Genomic DNA, 16,462 nt, shown 5'->3' on the forward strand with positions numbered 1-16,462 from the left:
GGGAAAAAGGAACCTCCCACCTCTGCTTTGAACAAGGTGGCAGCATCATGAACAAGACACCATCCAGGAAGAAGGAGCTCTCCAGGAGCTGTGCATGGACATCCTGGGATCACTGGACGTCTCTGTGAGAGGGATGTGTTTCACTAAATGTCAGGGATTGGAAGGGAACTTGAAAGATCATCCAGTCCAATCCCCCTGCCTTAGCAGGAACACCTAGATTAGGTCACACACGAATGTGTCCTGGTGGGTTCTGAATGTCTCCAGAGAGGGAGACCCCACAACCTCTCTGGGCAGCCCGTTCTGCTGTTCTGTTACATTCACCATAAAGAAGATTTTTCTCTATTATTAATGTATTCATTTTTGATCAGATGCGGTGGAGTCTCCTTAACATCTCTGACACGTGCCCCCAGTAGACAGCAGAGCTCTCTGGAGAGGATGTCGGGGCAGCAGATGGGGGCCTCAGTGCCTCCCGGCATGGAGTCCCCAGTCACTAAGACAACGCCGGGCAACGGTGCCCAGCAGCTGCTCCCTGGCAGGGGCTCTCCATCACCTGCTGAGGTGATTCCCTGCATCAGCATGGAACAGGAACCCCAGAGCCGATTGCATCACACAAGCGCACTGTGTTTGAGGGCCTGCAGGGTTGCCCTGGGGACCTGTCTGGCCCCCAGCCCGGGGCGTGTCATTCATTCTCTGTGAGGTGACACTGCAGTGTGGTGTCACAGTGGCTGCGTCATCCACCCTTGTGGAGCGGTGGGAGCGGTGGCTCAGTCCGCTTGTGGGACCCGCAGGAAGTGGAACCAGAGAGAGCTTTGTGTCTATCTGGAGGCATCCTGCTATCATGGAGAGGCTGAGAGCCCTTCGAGGTGAGTCCCTCCACCTCTCTGGACACCACGACGCTGCCCGAGCACACGTGTGCCTCCAGTGTCTGTTTAGGACGTGCCAGCAGCGCTGTCCTTGCTCTGCCGAGTGCAGCTGCTCACCGTGGTTTCCCCAGCACCCCAGCAAGGGGAAAGCTCCCTCCCCTGTCCCCGCCAACCACACGCAGCCTTGCGCTGTGGAGCTGGAGGAGCGTTCCTCCCACAGCTGGCCGGGTGCTCGGCCCTGGCTCCAAGCAACACCTGCAGCAGCTGCTCTGCTCTTTCCTTCCAGGTCTCTTTGCTTGTGTGGGCTGCGTGCCCAGGCGTACGCGTCGCAGGGAGAGAAGCAGGGTGTCAAGCCCTGTCCCTACCTGCGCCGCGACCTTACTGCTTCAGCGCCTGCAAGATCAGGAGGTGAGTTGGGGACATCCAACCAGCAACCCTTGCCCTCCTGGCCCAGGGCCACGGTGCCGTGGGTGCCAGGCCCGGCAGCACATCCACAGAGCGATGGGTGGCAGCGGGCAAAACGAGCGTGACTGATCCTTGTCCCCAGGGCGACCGAGCGCAGGCGTACTGTGAGCTGGAGAGCGCCCTGTGCCAAGACAGCAGCCGCCCGCCGTGCGGAGTGGTGAACCGGCTGCTGGCAGAGGTGTCCCGGGACCTGACGGCAGCCCAGGTGAGGGCTCACTCCCAAAGGCAAAGGGAACCAACCGCCTGCCCACGCTGGTGTTCTGCTGGCGGATGGTGGGGGCTTAGCTCTTCCAAGGGCCTCAGGCAGTCTCCTGGGCCGCGTGTCACCAGTGTCTCTCTTCCAGGGCGTGACCAGCAATGTCAAGACAGCTGCCAGCAATGTCCTGGTGGCTCTGGCTCGGACGCACTTCACCTTGGTGATGGCTGAGCTCCAGAGCCACCTGAAGGCCGCGGGGGACATGTCCAAGGAGTTTGTGCTCAACACCCTGAGCAAACTCTTCAGCACCTATGGTAGAGTACCCTCAACCTCCTGACATCTATAACAACCGGGAAAGGGGTCTCTGCCCTCTGAGTGTGATCTGCACTGAGCTGGGGGCTGCAGGGCTGCTGTCCACCTACCTTGCTGCCGGGGCTCTGACTGTGGCCCTCTCCTTCCTCTTTGCAGCTCCACAGTGCATCCCCTTTGTGTGGCTGATGCTGGCAGGCCTGCGCAGTGTGGTGGGCCAGGTGAAGAGTGGCCAGATCCTGCGCATCGCTTGTGCTGGTGAGTGCCGGCCCCAGAGCAGCCCTGCTGCAGACTCTCACAGACTCCGTTTTCTCACTCTCTTAAAAAAAATAATAATAATAATTTATTTTTTTAATTATTTTGTTTTTTCAGTTTTGAAACAGTGGCTGGATGGAGTCAAGACTTACTTGTCCTCAGGAATGCAATGCCCCTGGCCTGCCATGGAGAAAGAGCAGATCTGTGAAAACCTTCACGAGCTGCTCTTCTCTGTGGTGTGGAACTGGCAAGACTGCCAGGAGGAACAGGTGAGCACTGCTGCATTCCCAGCCCAGGATGGCAGCAGGGGCACCCATGTCGGCAGCTCTGTCTGTGCCCAGTGGGCTGAGAGCTGAGGGGTGATGAGAGGGAGTGGGCTGGCTCTGCAAAGGGCCCTGAAGTGGCTCTGTGCCAGGGAGCAGCTGCATGTCACAGCACTGTGGCAGGAAGAGCTGGGGATGAGGGTATGGGGAAAAGCTGCCTGCCCTCCAGAGCGAGCCCATCTCCTGCTGGGCGTGGGGGTGTGGGGAAGGGGAAGGGAAAGGGGAAGGGGAAAGCCCTCTGTGTAGGAAGGGCAGACCTTCAGTCTTTGATACCGGGCCTCTGCCATCCTCTCCAGGACAAACAGGCCGTCCTTGGGGCTGTGGCTGCCATGTTGGAGGTTCTCCTGCAAGAGGAGCGGCACCAAGAGCAGGTCTGGGAGCAGCTCCTCTGGCTCGTTCACCCGTGTCAGGAGATCCAAGACATTTGCAGGGTGGCCAAGGTGAGTTGTTGTGCAGGGCTCAGGGTAGACGTGGGGCCCGTGCAAATGCCACGAGGGGCCAGGGAGGAGGTGGGGAGCCCTTGGAGAAAGAAGGAATGGGTGTTCAAGGGAGCTCTGAGGCTTCCTGAGCTCTTCAGTCAGAGAAGGAACAACCCAGACAGGAGCCAGGAGGGAACCAAGAATCACTGGGGCTCATCTCTTGGGGATGGGAAGTTTCACCACCACTGTGGGGCTCTGAGTGCCTGAGGAGCTCTATGCTAACAACTGGGGGGACCACATCCAGTTGCATCTGATGGGGGAGAAGTGGGCTGCTGGGTGGGAAATGCCTGCAAATGATGCCCAAACACGGCTCGATTGAGAGCAGAGAGACTCCCTTGGTGCCGCTGGGAGGTGGGGGATAAACAAGAACGCCTGTGCAGGAGCTTCTCCCTGCAGAGAAACAATTGGGAAACAGTTTCTCCACTCCCAAGTGGCTAGATGTGGCTTCATCCCTTTCTTCCTCTCCTGCTCTCTTGCAGAGCCTCACTATCTTCCTGGAGGCCTTAGGGGGCATTGAGTCTGTAATCCCAGGGGACAAGTTTCTGGACGTCACCAGTGCCGTGTTTTACCAGGTAAGGGGAGCCTATCCTTGCGCCCACAGCAGTTTCCCTCTTGGCTAAGTCTCAGGAGGACTGCAAAGCTCTGACCCCTGAATAAGGCGGCTCAGCCTTAGCTCCTGCATGCTCAAGGCAGGTCCAGAGCCATGCATGTACTCTCGGGGATGCTGTGGGGAGGGCTGGGTTTTGTCTGCCTGCCCTCTTCCCGAGAGTGCCCAGGGAGACGAGAGCGGGCAGCACAGTGTCTTTTCCGTCCTCAGTGCTGATGTGATTGTATCAAATGGACCTTGTTCCCACAGCTCTATGACGACAGCAAGCAGCACAGCGAGGCTGGTCGTGCACAGCTGACCCACTGCATCATGCTGCAGGGTAAGGAGAGGAGCTTTGGCCATGCTTGGCGCTGCCCTGGCCAAAACCTCTCTCACAAACTTCAGGAATGGGCGTGAGGTTCTTGCTAACATAGCGTGGGATTTCCTCCCTGCAGCCCGGATCTGCCCAGAGGAAACCATCCTGTTTCTGCAGTCGCAGCTGGGCGATGACTGGGAGCCTGGATGCGTGGCAGCCCTGGGTCTGCTGGGTGCTCTGGCTCGCTCTGATGGTCAGTACCACGGGTTGATCAGTACCACGCCTTGGGACTGCCAGGGCTCCCTTCTGCCATCTGTGTTGTGGCTCCGCTCATGCTTCTGTGCATCTCTTGCAGAGCCCGTGATGACGGAGATGCTGCCCCAGGTCGTCGAGGCTGTGCAGCGTCTGTGCAGCGACCCCAGCATCCGGGTGAGCTGGTTGGGGAAAAGAAAGCGCTGTCGGGGTGGTGATGCTGCTGCCAGCACGGGCAGGGCTGGGGTGACTAGAGAGGTGCTGGGGCATTGGTCACACGGTCATGATGGCTCCTGTGGGGAGAGCAGGCAGAGTGGAGCAGGCAGGTCCCTGTGCTGTGCATGGAAAGCGCACAGCCTGGTGTTAAGGCCAGGCCCTCATCTCAGTAGCTAAAGCCTCTCCAGTGCTCTTGCTGTCTCTGCTCATGCCCAAAGGGCTGCCCCGATGAGCAGGTGGCTTCCCTTTGCCTTCTGACCAGGAAAATCACACCCATAATTGACCCCTTGCAGGTGAGGACGGCTATTCTGTATTTCATCAAGGATCTGCTCAGTTCGAACACCCGGAGCTGCTCAGCCTGGGATGTGGTGGGGCACATCTTCAGGGAGTTCAGCCGCGCCACAGGAAGAAGGGTAAGGGCAGTGGGCAGCATCTTCCTTTGGAAGACCCGTGCTGCTCAGAGGCTGCTATACAGAAGCACCGCTGAGGCCACACCTGAGCCTCCTGAGAGGCTCCTGAGAACTGAGCATAACCAGTGTTTCAACACCACTGTTGTGCAGGCAGCCGGAGACCTTTCTGCCCGGGAAGCCCAGAAAGAAGGAGCTCTCCAGGAGCTGTGCATGGACATCCTGGGATCACTGGACGTCTCTGTGAGAGGGATGTCCAAAGTAAGTCACGCTCTGCCCTGCTGCTGCTCCCTGCCTTTCCCTCACGTGTTCCTCGTCCCATTCCAGGACCCCAGGTCTCTCCTCCAATGTGCTCTGAAGCACACAGGACTCAGGGAAATTCACAGAGTCCTCTTCATCTCTGAGCAGAGGCAGGAATGCTGACCTGCTCAACTGCCTCGTTCCCTACAGCTCCTGTGGCCGCGGCTGCTGTTGTTTGTGGTGCCAGCGCAGTACACAGGCATGCTGATCCCAGTCTCCCGCTGTGTCTGTGCCCTGGCTGAGAGAGAGGAGCTGACAGGACGGCCGATAGAACATCTGGATCCCCATTTTGTCAGCTCCATGTTTCAAGGTAGGAGCAAAAACTCCCTCAGTGAGCTCTGCTGACCTGTGGTAGCACCCAGAAGGGACAGCGGAGGTGTGCGTGGCTGGGCACACAGTGTCTTGGAGTCTTACTCAGCACTTTTTTTCTCTTTGCAGGCCCACTGCTGACGCCCCAGACACTGCTGGCACGACTGCTGGTGAGTAGATGCTCCAGAGGCCGGTGCCACAAGCACCCAGGAGGAAGCAGCATGGCCATGGGCAAAGCTGTTGGCTGCTCCTTGCCTGCCAGAGCAGAGCCGAGCTGCTTCCATCCTGGGGGAAAGCCGTTGCTCTTGCTGCAGAAGTGACCCTGCTTTGTGTTGCTCTCACTCAGGTGGTGGCAGGCAGCCCTGTTGCAGGCAGCAAACTCCAAGCTGCTGCCTTACTGCTGATGAAAAACCTCCACAGCAGGTTCCACAGGGCTGTGGGGGCCATGTGGGCTACTGAGATCCCCCTGCTGCTGCAGTGTCTTGAAGGTAAAGCACTGGAGGGGAAGAAGAGGCAGAGGCAGGGAAGGGAAGGGGGGGAGTGAAAATGCAGCTCTGTAGCATGGCAGAGGGGAAGCACTGCCTGCAGGCCAGTTCTTGCTCTGCTGCTGTTCCCATTCCTGGGAGTCAGCACTGAGGCCCAGGGACCTATCCCACCAGAGATCTGCCCGTTCCAGGACGTGGATGGGCCCTTCATGTCCCCTCAGACAGCAGCCTTGGAGCACTTAGTTCCGTGTTCCTGTGGAGGCAGTGTTTGTGGGGAGGGACAGGTCATTGTGGAGGGGGTGCAGGTCCCAGCTTGGTAGTGTCAAGTGCCCAGGCCAAGCCAGGTTTGCAGCAGCTCTTCTTCTGTGCCTTGATCCTAAGTAAGGGTCTTTGTCTTCCTATTGCTGTGCAGGGAAAGATGAGAGCTTCCCGGACACTGCCGAGTTTGAGCGCCGTCTGCTAAAGGTACAGCATTGCCGGGAGGCGCGGTGCAGAGAAGTGCTTGCCTGCCCCAAGTAGCCCCGCTCCCACGTGAGCCACTGTGGGGCAGGAACAGCCTCTCAAGCGCTGCTGCGGAGCGGCCGCACGCCTTTGTGGCGCTGCCTCTTCTGCTCTGTCCCAAGCCCAGAGGGGTCTTAGGAGAAGAGGGTGGGTGGCTTTAATGGAGGGAACACTGGGGGAGCTGGGAGAGGGACTGTTCTTCCAGGCACCTCTCCCCAGAGGGCTGCAGCAACTTGGGAGCGAGGGAAGAGGCAAAGGGCAAGGGAACATTGTCTTCTCCTGTTCTCCAACAGTTCCTGAAGGCGTCGCTGGACACAATAGAGGAGAAGGCATGGATCGAGGCCCTGAGCTGTGAGCTGAGCCAGCGGCTGAGCAGCTCTGCCAGCAGCTCTGCAGAAAAGGTGAGTTCCCCCCGGCTCTACCCAGCGGTGCAGCTGCAGGTGTCCAGCTGGGGCTGGGGCTGCGGCTGGTGCTCTGCCCACGCGGGTGCAGATGCTGCTTCCCCAGTCTATGCCCCCCAGAGGGCCTTTCCCTGCAATCTGCCCGGGGATGGCTAAAGCTCGGCCCCGCAGCTGCTCTCAGCAACCGCCAGGGAGCTTGGCTCCTTCCCACCTGGCCCTCCACCAGCAGGTTAAGCTGCTGCCACATCTCAGCTTCTTCCCCTGCAGTCATTCCTGTACAAGGCTCTGGGCACGGTGCTGGGATCCTGTCAGGGAGTCCTCCACGTGCAGGAGAAGCTGCTACAGCACCTGGAGGAGGCAAATGCAGAGGAGCCACGTGAGGCCCAGGTGAGCTGTCCTCTCCTCCAGCTCCTGTGAGCATCCCTGCTCTGGCCCTGGGGCAGAGGCCTTCTCCTGGCCCTGCTCCGGGCCTTTCAACCTCTGCACTGCTGCCATTTTGCTCAGGAGCAGACCTGCAGATTCAGGCCTGTGCCAACGGCCCCTTGTTCTTTTGTGCAGGGAATCATCTCTCTTCTCAGCCATGCTGCTGAGAACAACTTCCACACAGTCCTGGCCACGCTCACCATGTTTGCGTCCAGGCTGTGCAAAGGCCGCAATGCCAGGATTTCCAGGCGCAAGAAGGTAAAGCGTTACGGGTTTCCATCTTGGCATTCTTCTGCCTTATTTTCCCTGCAGCTCCTGCCTTGGGAGCCCAGGAGCATCGCGGGGCACTGGGGGCCGTTAGCGAGTGTCTCAAGGCATTTCTTCCCACACAGATGGAGCTGGACAGCACGAGAGCTCATGCCACACGCAGCGCTCTCATGCTCGCCCACGGCAGCGTGGCACTGCGTGCCTCCAAGGAACAGCTGCTCGCCCACCTGGAGGGAGACATCGTGGGCAACGTCCTGATGCTCTACAGCTGCAGCTGCCGGGTGAGAGCTCAAAGCGTGCCAGGGTGTCAGAGCGCCCCTCTGCAGCCTCTCCACATGGGGGGATGCTGAGATGGGCCTTTCCTTTCCAAAGGTCCCTCGGGGAACTGTTTGTGCCCAGATAAAGATCCAAGCCCTTCCCTTAGCGTTGTCCCCACGTGTGTCCCTTGCAGCCCTTGTCCCTTCCCGCAGTTCAAAGAATGTTCTTCTCTCTTGCTCCTCAGGACTTGCAGAACAACCTCGCGCTGGTGCAGAGCATCACCGACTGCAGCTCTGCCTACCAAGCTGTGGGTGATTCTGCAAGCTTTAACCCCTCCTTGAAGAGCAAGCTGCTGGAGATCCTGATGGTGAGTGCCTGGAGACGGGGCTGTCTGCAGAGGAGTTCTGGGCTGCGCCACAAGGCTCGCTTCCCTGGAGGCATGCAGGTGTCCAGCAGTTACACGTCTCCAGCTGGTGGGGACCTTGGGTGCTGGCAGGCAGTGGCTGGGCAGCGGGCTGGGTGCACCAGCTGCTGCATCCTGCAGTGCTTCCACAGGAAAGTGATGGGGCTGGTGTGTGGCAGTTGTGCCTGTCTGGGGGCCGGGTGGAACAGCTCTTGTGTGCCCCTTGCCCACTTTGACACTGTCTCTCTGGGACTTGCAGGACCTGATGAAGAAGTATTACTCGGGCATGCCTGTCTCCCCAGTGCCTCTCAAGGTGGTTCTGGCCCTGGAGCAGTTGAGGTAAGGGCTGAGGTAGCAAGTCAGGATGGTGATCCCCATTTTGGGTAGCTCCTGAGGGCCTGGAGGGGCCAGGGGGGGAGGAACCACATCTACAGCAGGAGAGACGGCTGGTCTGTTGTGCCCAGCAAAGCTGAGGTTCTGGGCAGGGAGAAAGGCCCTGGTGCTCCTGTGCCCTGGCAGGGAAGAGAGGGAGAGCTGGGGTCTCCTTCCCTCCAGAGCAGGAGGTGGTTCACTGCTGCCGGGGAGGAGGTGGGCGCTGCTGGAACTGAAGGCAGTGCTCAGCAGCATGAGCTGGGTGGGGGTATTGGCTTTGTAGCTGTCAATTAGGAGAAACTCAGATGTTGTCTGAACCAGTCTGGAGAGGTAAATACCCTTTCTGATTTCTCTTCCTGTTTTCCTCCTCTCAGCAAGCTGAAGCCCTCTTCTGAAAGCAAGGACCTGCGTGAGATGTTGGTCCTGTGCTGCAAGAACATCGTGACACACCCTTCAGCAGAGATGATGCTGAAGATCAGGAAGTCACAGCAAGCAGCACAGTACCTGCAGGTAACCTGCCGTAACTTTCCCGGCCACCTCTCGGTCAGAACCCTACCTCAGCACACACAACCTCTGCTCTGGCAGCAGCCGTGATGCTACACGTCACTCCCCTCTTCTGCTTTCAGCTTCAGCAAACATCACTGAGAGCTCTGGGCCGGCTCATGGTGGTCCTGCTGGAGACAGAGCCCAGCGGTGGCTTCTTCCAGAACATAGTCCATGTGAGTATTCGTGGGGCAAGGGAGAAAGCATGGTGCCTGTCAATAGCGGGGGCAGAGATCTGGGGACTGAGAGGAGGATCAGAGGGGGAGAAATCTCCTGCTGACGTGCCAGCTCACTGCGAGCTGAAATGGGCAGAGAAATGGGCCCTGCAGGGGGAAAGCAGGAGCCAGCCCCTGGAGGCCACAGCCGAGGAAAAGCTCCTGGGTTAGGAGGCAGGCGTGTCTGCAGAGAGCGGGGCGGCAGTGCCGGTGGTCAGTGAGGCAGGAGGCCACATGGAGCAACAGGGCAGGCCTTAAGGGAAAGTGCTGGGAAAGGGGGGACAGGGAGAGGGGTGGCAGGAAGGGAAAGCAAAGACATCCTCAGTGAGACAGATGCTCTACTCCAGGTCCTGCAGAAATCCATGGTATCGAGCAACGTGTGGGAGCGCAAGAGGGCCCTGCAGACCTGCTCCCAGCTGCTGGCTGTTTGTGAAGAGCTTCAAGTGAGTAAAGAGCCCCACCGCGTGCTCCCTGCTCCCTCCCCAGTGCCCCAGAGCTTGAAGGCGAGCTCTGCCCAGCTGTGCATGCTGTGTCATGGCGTGGGGAAGGCACAGATGGGAGAAGCTGGAGAGAGCTGGGGCCGTCTACAGCTTTGTTCCTGCCTCTCACCCCTGCAGAGAAGAGATGCCTGTGAGCACTTTGGCTCCTTGGTGGGATTGCTGGCGCCTCTGACTTGTGACCCCATGCCCGCATCCCGCCAGCTGGCTGTCACCTGTCTGAGCTCCCTTCTGCGAATCCAAGGTGAGTGGAGCAGGCACGCTCCAGCCCTCTGCCCTCCTCTGTAGCACTACCAGAGCCCCACGGGCTGGGCCCTGTTTACAGGAGGGAGAGGCACCGTGCACAGCTCTCTTCTTGTCCCCACCCTGTCCTCTGTCTTTCCCCCGTGGAATGCAGTTTCATTTCCAGAAGCATGACTTCCCTTTTCTCCCTGTGCTCTTTCCAGCCAAAGCGACCAACACAGACATCGAGACGGGTGACATCAGGAGCCTGTGCGAGGGGCTGCATGCCTGCAGCATCGCCTCTCAGCTTCAGACCACATCCAAAATGGCCATGGTATGTGGACCCAAGAAGGGGTGGTGTGATCTCTGTGTGTAGGCTTCTGCACGACCCTGTGCTGCTCCCAGCCTCTGACACTGTTTCCAAAATGAGCTGTTACCCTGAGTGCTCTTTTCCCGGTGCAAGTAGCAGGAGGCTCTGAGCTACGTCTGGCCTTCAGGCACCCAGTGCAAGGAGCTGACTCCATGATGTGCGTTTGTGTGTGTGTGTGTGCACTTGCATGCATGTGACTGTGGCTGCTGGGAGGTAGGCTTTGCATGTAAGCAAACACCATGGGTGCAGAAGTTGAGAGAAGGCTCAACCGCCTTCCGTATAAACAGCAGGGTACAGACAGCTGCAGCAGAGCAGTGATGAGATCTCTCCCGCTTCTCATTTCTCTGCAGATCGTGTGCAGGAACTTCCCCTTAGAACGCACCGTTGACTTCATGACTGCCATCAAGGAGACGATCCGGAAAGCCAACGGAGTGCGTGTGCGTGCTGCTGGGAAGTGGATGACCACCTTCCTGCAGATGCACGGGAAGGACATCAGTTGGAACGTAAGAGACTTTCCTTCACGTGTCTTGGACTTTTGCTGGCTGTTGCACTATGACTTGTGCCGTTTGCCCCTTGTGCTCAGGGCATGGAGACCAGGGTAGCTGGCATGAAATTCAGGCTTAGGACTTGGCAGCATGTCAAGGGAGCAGGCACTGCTCATGCGCTGAATGTCCGTGGTTGGGCCCTGCAGAGTGCAGGATGCAGCAAGTCATTCTTTCTCCCCTTCTTCTCTCAGGTGCCTCCGATCCTCTACATCCTGCGCAGCATCACATCGTTTGCGCAGCAGAGCACGTTCCTGCCCTTCCTGTGCCAGGCGGTGGTCATCCTCACCCGCTGTCACACTGAGGCCGTGATGAGCAACTTCTCCCGGCCGCTTGGGCCAACGGACAGGTACTGGCACTCCCGCCTTTGCTGTTGCTGCAGAGGGATGTAGGGAGGAGGCAGCTTTTCTTTTTTGTGAATAGTCTCAAGTTGCGACTCTACTTTTTCTAGTGAGACATGGAGGAGAATAAGAGAATTTTGTCTTCAGCGATGGAGCCAATAGCAAAAAGAAGAAAGGATAAGAAAGGAAGGGAGGAGAGGAAAGGAGCAGGGAAGGAAAAAGGGAATGAAAAGGGAAATTTGAAAGGAGAAAAGGAGAAAAGAAGAGAAGAGAACGAGAAAAGAGAAGATGAGCTTAAAAATTGTATTATTTATTATAAATAAATAAATATATATATATATAAAAATAGTACCTTTTTTTTTTTTAAACCAAGTCTTTATTTCAATAGCTGCTGTCTCTTCTCCATACCAGTTACAGAATCACAGTCACCAAATGTCAGGGATTGGAAGAAACCTCAAAAGCTCATGTAATCTAATCCCCCTGCTGGGAACACCTAGATTAGGTCACACACGAATGTGTCCAGGCAGGTTCTGAATGTCTCCAGAGAGGGAGACCCCACAACCTCTCTGGGCAGCCCGTTCCACTGTTCTGTTACCACCACCATGAAGTTTTTCTTCTAGCATTCATGTGGAACCTCTCATGTTCCAGCTTGTACCCATTGCCCTTATCCTGTCACTGGATGTCACTGAGAAAAGCCTGGCTCCATCCTCCTGACAGACATCACAGAATCACAGAATCACAGAATTGTAGGGGTTGGAAGGGACCTCCAGAGATCATCGAGTCCAACCCCCCTGCCAAAGCAGGTTCCCTACACCAGGTAGCACAGGTAGGCATCCAGGCAGGTCTTGAACGTCTCCAGAGAAGGAGACTCCACCACCTCCCTGGGCAGCCTGTTCCAGTGCTCCGTCACCCTCACTGTAAAGAAGTTCTTGCGCATGTTTGTGCGGAACTTCCTATGCTCCAGTTTCTGGCCGTTTCCCCTTGTCCTGTCTCCACTCACCACTGAAAAGAGTCTGGCCTTGCCATTCTGCCCCCCACACCTTAGATATTTATAGACCTGGATCAGGTCCCCTCTCAGTCTCCTTTTCTCAAGGCTGAACAGACCCAGTTCACTCAGCCTTTCCTCATAGGGGAGATGCTCCAGGCCCTTCACCATCTTCGTGGCCCTCTGCTGGACTCTTTCCAAGAGATCCCTGTCTTTTTTGTACTGGGGAGCCCAGAACTGGACGCAGTACTCCAGATGAGGTCTTACCAGGGCAGAGTAGAGGGGGAGGATCACCTCCTTTGACCTGCTGGCCACGCTCTTTTTAATGCACCCCAGTAAGCCATTGGCCTTTTTGGCCACAAGGGCACACTGCTGGCTCATGGCCAACCTGTCGTCCACCAGGACACCCAGGTCACTTTCCGCAGAGCTCCCCTCCAGCAGGTCATCCCCCAACCTGTACTGGTGCATGGAATTATTCCTCCCCAGATGCAAGACTCTACACTTGCTTTTGTTAAACCTCATCCGGTTTCTTTCTGCCCAGCTCTCCAGCCTATCCAGGTCTTGCTGAATGGCAGCACAGCCTTCAGGCGTGTCAGCCAATCCTCCCAACTTTGTATCATCGGCAAACTTGCTGAGGGTGGCCACTATCCCCTCATCAAGGTCATTGATGAAGATGTTGAACAAGACCGGACCTAGCACAGACCCCTGAGGAACACCGCTAGTTACAGGCCTCCAACCGGACTCTGCACCACCAACAACGACCCTCTGTGCTCTGCCAGTCAGCCAGTTCTCAACCCAACATCCTTTACATATTTATAAGCGTTCATTAGGTCACCTCTCAGTCTCCTCCAAGCCAAAGCTTCCTCAGACTTTCCTCGTAAGGGAGATGCTCTGGTCCCTTCATCATCTTTGTGGCTCTGTGCTGGACTCTCTCAAGCAGTTCCCTGTCCTTCTTGAACAGAGGGGCCCAGAACTGGACACAATACTCCAGATGCGGTCTCACCAGGGCAGAGTAGAGAAGCAGGATAACCTCTTTTGACCTCCTAACCATGCCCCTTCTAGTATGTCCCAGGGTGCCATTGGCCTTCTTGGCCACAAGGGCAGAGTGCTGGCTCATGGTCACCCTGCTGTCCCCCAGGACCCACAGGTCCCTTTCCCCTACGCTGCTCTCCAACAGGTCAGTCCCTAACCTATACTGGTATGTGGGGTCGTTCTTGCCCAGATACAAGTCCCTACGCTTGCCCTTGTTGTATTTCATTCAAGTTCTCCCCACCCAACTCTCCGCCTGTCCAGGTGTCGCTGGGTGGCAGCACAGCCTTCAGGCATGTCAGCCACTCCTCCCAGTTCTGTGGCATCAGCAAGCCTGCTCACAGTGCGCTTTACTGCCTCATCCAAGACACTGATGAGTATGTTGAATAGTACGGGTCCCAGTACTGACCCTTGAGGGACTCCACAAGATACAGGCCTCCAACTTGACTCACTCTGTTCCACTGACCACAACTCTCTGGCTTGTTTCCTTCAGCTGGTTCAAGTCCACGTCACTACTCAGTTGTCAAGACCACGCTTCCTCAGTTTAGCATTTAGTATTTATCATGAGTATTGTAGTGCCTTATTAGCTCACTCTGCGTGTATATCTGTGATAAATACAGGAGCACTTTGGTCTTACATGGTCTTTCGTGGACTCCTTATTTTACCGTAGAGTTTCTGAGTTCTGTTAGGCCTGGGCTTTGGCCTTGCAAGTAGCAACAAGCCTGGCTGAAGCTGCCCTGCTGGCGCCCAGCCACCTCCATCCTGGCTTCAGGATGCGTCTCTTAGCTCCACGTTCCATCTTGCCAGGCTCTCACTGAATGCACACTTTGCTTTGTTTTATTTTCTGCCCCTGCCGACAGGCACGGCTTAGGCAAAACACTTGAGTATTTTGTCTTGAAGTATTTACTTCCTCAGAAGCCTCCAGCCTGGCACCCAGTCAGATTCCCAAAATAAGCCAGTAAGGACTTAAGTAAACTGCTTGCAGGTGTTGCCCAGCTGCTTCATTGTGAAGAGCCCTTGAACTTTGCACAGGCCCTTCAAGCCAGAAAAGGATGGCCAGGACCTGCCCTGCTGCCTACTCATCCTGATGGGCTGCTCCTGCCCCCAGGCTGGGATGGGGCTGCCCAGCCCTCCTCCTCCAGCTGCCTGCTGCTGCCTTTTTTCCACTCACAGTTGGCACTCTGAGATCATCTTTAACACTGCTGTTTATGAGATACTTGGCCATCTCCCCCACCGCAGACAATGGAAGAGGAAAATGAAGCAATTGGCAGCAGCCAGCCAAATGGCTCCCTCCAGAAGTTGTCTGAAGCAGAGGAAGGGGGCCCACGGAGAGACCTGGGGAGTCCTGTCCCCATCCAGATCAAGGGGCCTGGCAAGAAGGCAGTTTCATCCCCTGACTGAGCAAAAGCCAGATAACCAGGTTAGAACCTGGTTATAGATAACCAGGTTATCTCCACCATGTGTAGATGATGGAGAGAGAGTTTAACACCAGGTTTCTGCTGTCTGTAATATGCATACATCTGGACACAGACCTATGCTCCACCAGCAATGTGCTGGTAGCCCTACTTACCCCCAGGCTTTGCTCCCACAAGCCAACCCTGTCCCCCACTACCACTAACAGCAGAGCAATTTAAATCCAGGCCACAGGCAGAGCTGTCAGCTGCTGCAGCTGGGCTGGAAATCTGCTCCTGCTGGTGTTCGCCATAGGGAATTAGGCCCAGGGAACAGCACTGGGAGGTCAGTCTCCAAATCCAGTGTTTAAAGGGAGCTTTTTTTACACTCATTTTCACACATGCCTATTTGTGTGCCTTCATGCCATTGCAGAGCTCACCTGGCTGCATTTCCACATGCAAATAATTGATATACGTGTTTTCTGTGCTTGTGTATGCACGTGCATACATACACACTGATGGGAGGAGAGGCGTTGCATTAAGCTGACTGCATCTATGTTTGAAGCAGATTTGATAATGACCCTAAATATGGACACAAGTGTTTCTTCTGCTGCTAACTGACCTAATGGATTTCATATTTGTAACTAGGCAGTGGTTAGTATTGTGAGTTTCTTTCTGTTTGCTGCAATAGAAAAACAGGAAATACTGGGATACTGGATATAAGGAAAAGATCTTTAACAGTGAGGGTGGGAAGGCACTGGAACAGGTTGCCCAGAGATGTGGTCCCTGGAGACTTTCAAGGTGAGGCTGGATCAGGCCCTGGGCAACCTGATGTAGCTGTGGTGCCCCTGTTCATTGAAGGGGACTTGGACTAGATGGCCTTTAAAGGTCTCTTCCAACTCTAAGGATTCTGTGATTCTATAACAAATACCATATTTGCACATGGAAACTGCCATGAAATAGTCCCCCAGGCAATTGCCAGTAGTGGGTTACTAATAGACTGGAGCAGTTGCACTCTAATTTATGATGGCACATTCTGGGGCAGTAATCCATAGTGACTATACACACAACTTGTGTGCATACACAACAAAGTGCTATATATGCATATTAATTTATTTTAATAGCAACAGTATTCTGGATCCTCAATCAAAAAGCATAGTGTTTGTTGTCAGAAATGAAAGCATGTATTTGCAGAAGGGGAGAAAAAGACCCAGAACAATAACTGAGACAACAGATTAGTGCTTTAGGGGAACACATCTGTCATCTCCAGGTATGCATCTTGCTGCTGTACAGACCTCTTCCTATTCAAAAGTGCATCCCTGCAGTGTGCGTTCATGCTCCACTTTATCTATTTGTCCGTTTGTGCCCTCCTCCCCTCTTTCCTCTTGCTGTTCCTTTTCCCCCTCACTTCCTTCCCCCTGTGATGCCACCCAGCCGCTCCGCTACACTTAGCACATGAGAAATCTGGGAGCGGATGCCTCAGCTCTTCAATGAGATCAACAGGCACAGTGGGGAAAATGGCCACTGAAAAATAATAAAAAATGGGCATTTTACAGCCCTTGAACTGGGACTATTCTGGAGCACTAAATGGTCTTAATAAGTAAATAAAATGCAAGCTATTTATTAGAGAAGTCAGAATGGCACCTTTGTATCTGTTTCTGTCTCATGAGGAAAAAGATATAATTAGGTAGATTTTTTTTTAATTAAAAACCCACTTAATTTGGAATCACTCCAGCCTGCTGAATAAGTGTGTATCTAAGTGAACTTATAAATACATTTTCTGTACCAGATAGAAAAAAACCTTGGAGGGAGCCTCCCTGGTTCATTGTATGGGCGCACATTGGGACAGCTTTAAAAACATTTTAGTGCAGTTGATGGACCATGACCTCTTAGTATCAGTCAAATGCAGATTTATTTTCTAGGAGATATGCTATTTGAAGT

At 55.3% G+C, this 16,462-nt stretch overlaps 1 protein-coding gene across 1 annotated transcript; it reads left to right on the top strand.

Moving 5' to 3' along the window:
* Positions 1–435: 435 nt before the first annotated feature.
* Positions 436–11,278, top strand: LOC125697242 (maestro heat-like repeat-containing protein family member 2B). Its single transcript, XM_048954201.1, has 32 exons — positions 436–511; positions 789–863; positions 1,150–1,271; positions 1,411–1,533; positions 1,673–1,838; positions 1,993–2,091; positions 2,206–2,357; positions 2,708–2,851; positions 3,370–3,462; positions 3,747–3,816; positions 3,932–4,045; positions 4,148–4,221; positions 4,554–4,673; positions 4,821–4,928; positions 5,118–5,277; positions 5,406–5,446; positions 5,623–5,764; positions 6,174–6,226; positions 6,556–6,663; positions 6,931–7,050; positions 7,222–7,344; positions 7,479–7,634; positions 7,856–7,978; positions 8,274–8,353; positions 8,761–8,896; positions 9,013–9,105; positions 9,492–9,587; positions 9,762–9,885; positions 10,088–10,197; positions 10,584–10,736; positions 10,970–11,124; positions 11,227–11,278. Exons 1-32 carry the CDS (start codon positions 436–438, stop codon positions 11,276–11,278), a joined length of 3,561 nt encoding a protein of 1,186 aa, XP_048810158.1.
* Positions 11,279–16,462: the final 5,184 nt, after the last annotated feature.

Source organism: Lagopus muta, chromosome 1 (assembly GCF_023343835.1).
Source record: "Lagopus muta isolate bLagMut1 chromosome 1, bLagMut1 primary, whole genome shotgun sequence".
Classification (NCBI taxonomy): domain Eukaryota; kingdom Metazoa; phylum Chordata; class Aves; order Galliformes; family Phasianidae; genus Lagopus; species Lagopus muta.

Bases quoted from the DNA above. Each gene is read 5' to 3' on its own strand.
- LOC125697242 (XM_048954201.1), top strand. From the start codon at position 436: ATGTCGGGGCAGCAGATGGGGGCCTCAGTGCCTCCCGGCATGGAGTCC. The intron at 2,092-2,205 runs GTGAGTGCCGGC...TTGTTTTTTCAG, and splicing joins CCTGCGCATCGCTTGTGCTG to TTTTGAAACAGTGGCTGGAT. The intron at 7,635-7,855 runs GTGAGAGCTCAA...CTTGCTCCTCAG, and splicing joins TCTACAGCTGCAGCTGCCGG to GACTTGCAGAACAACCTCGC.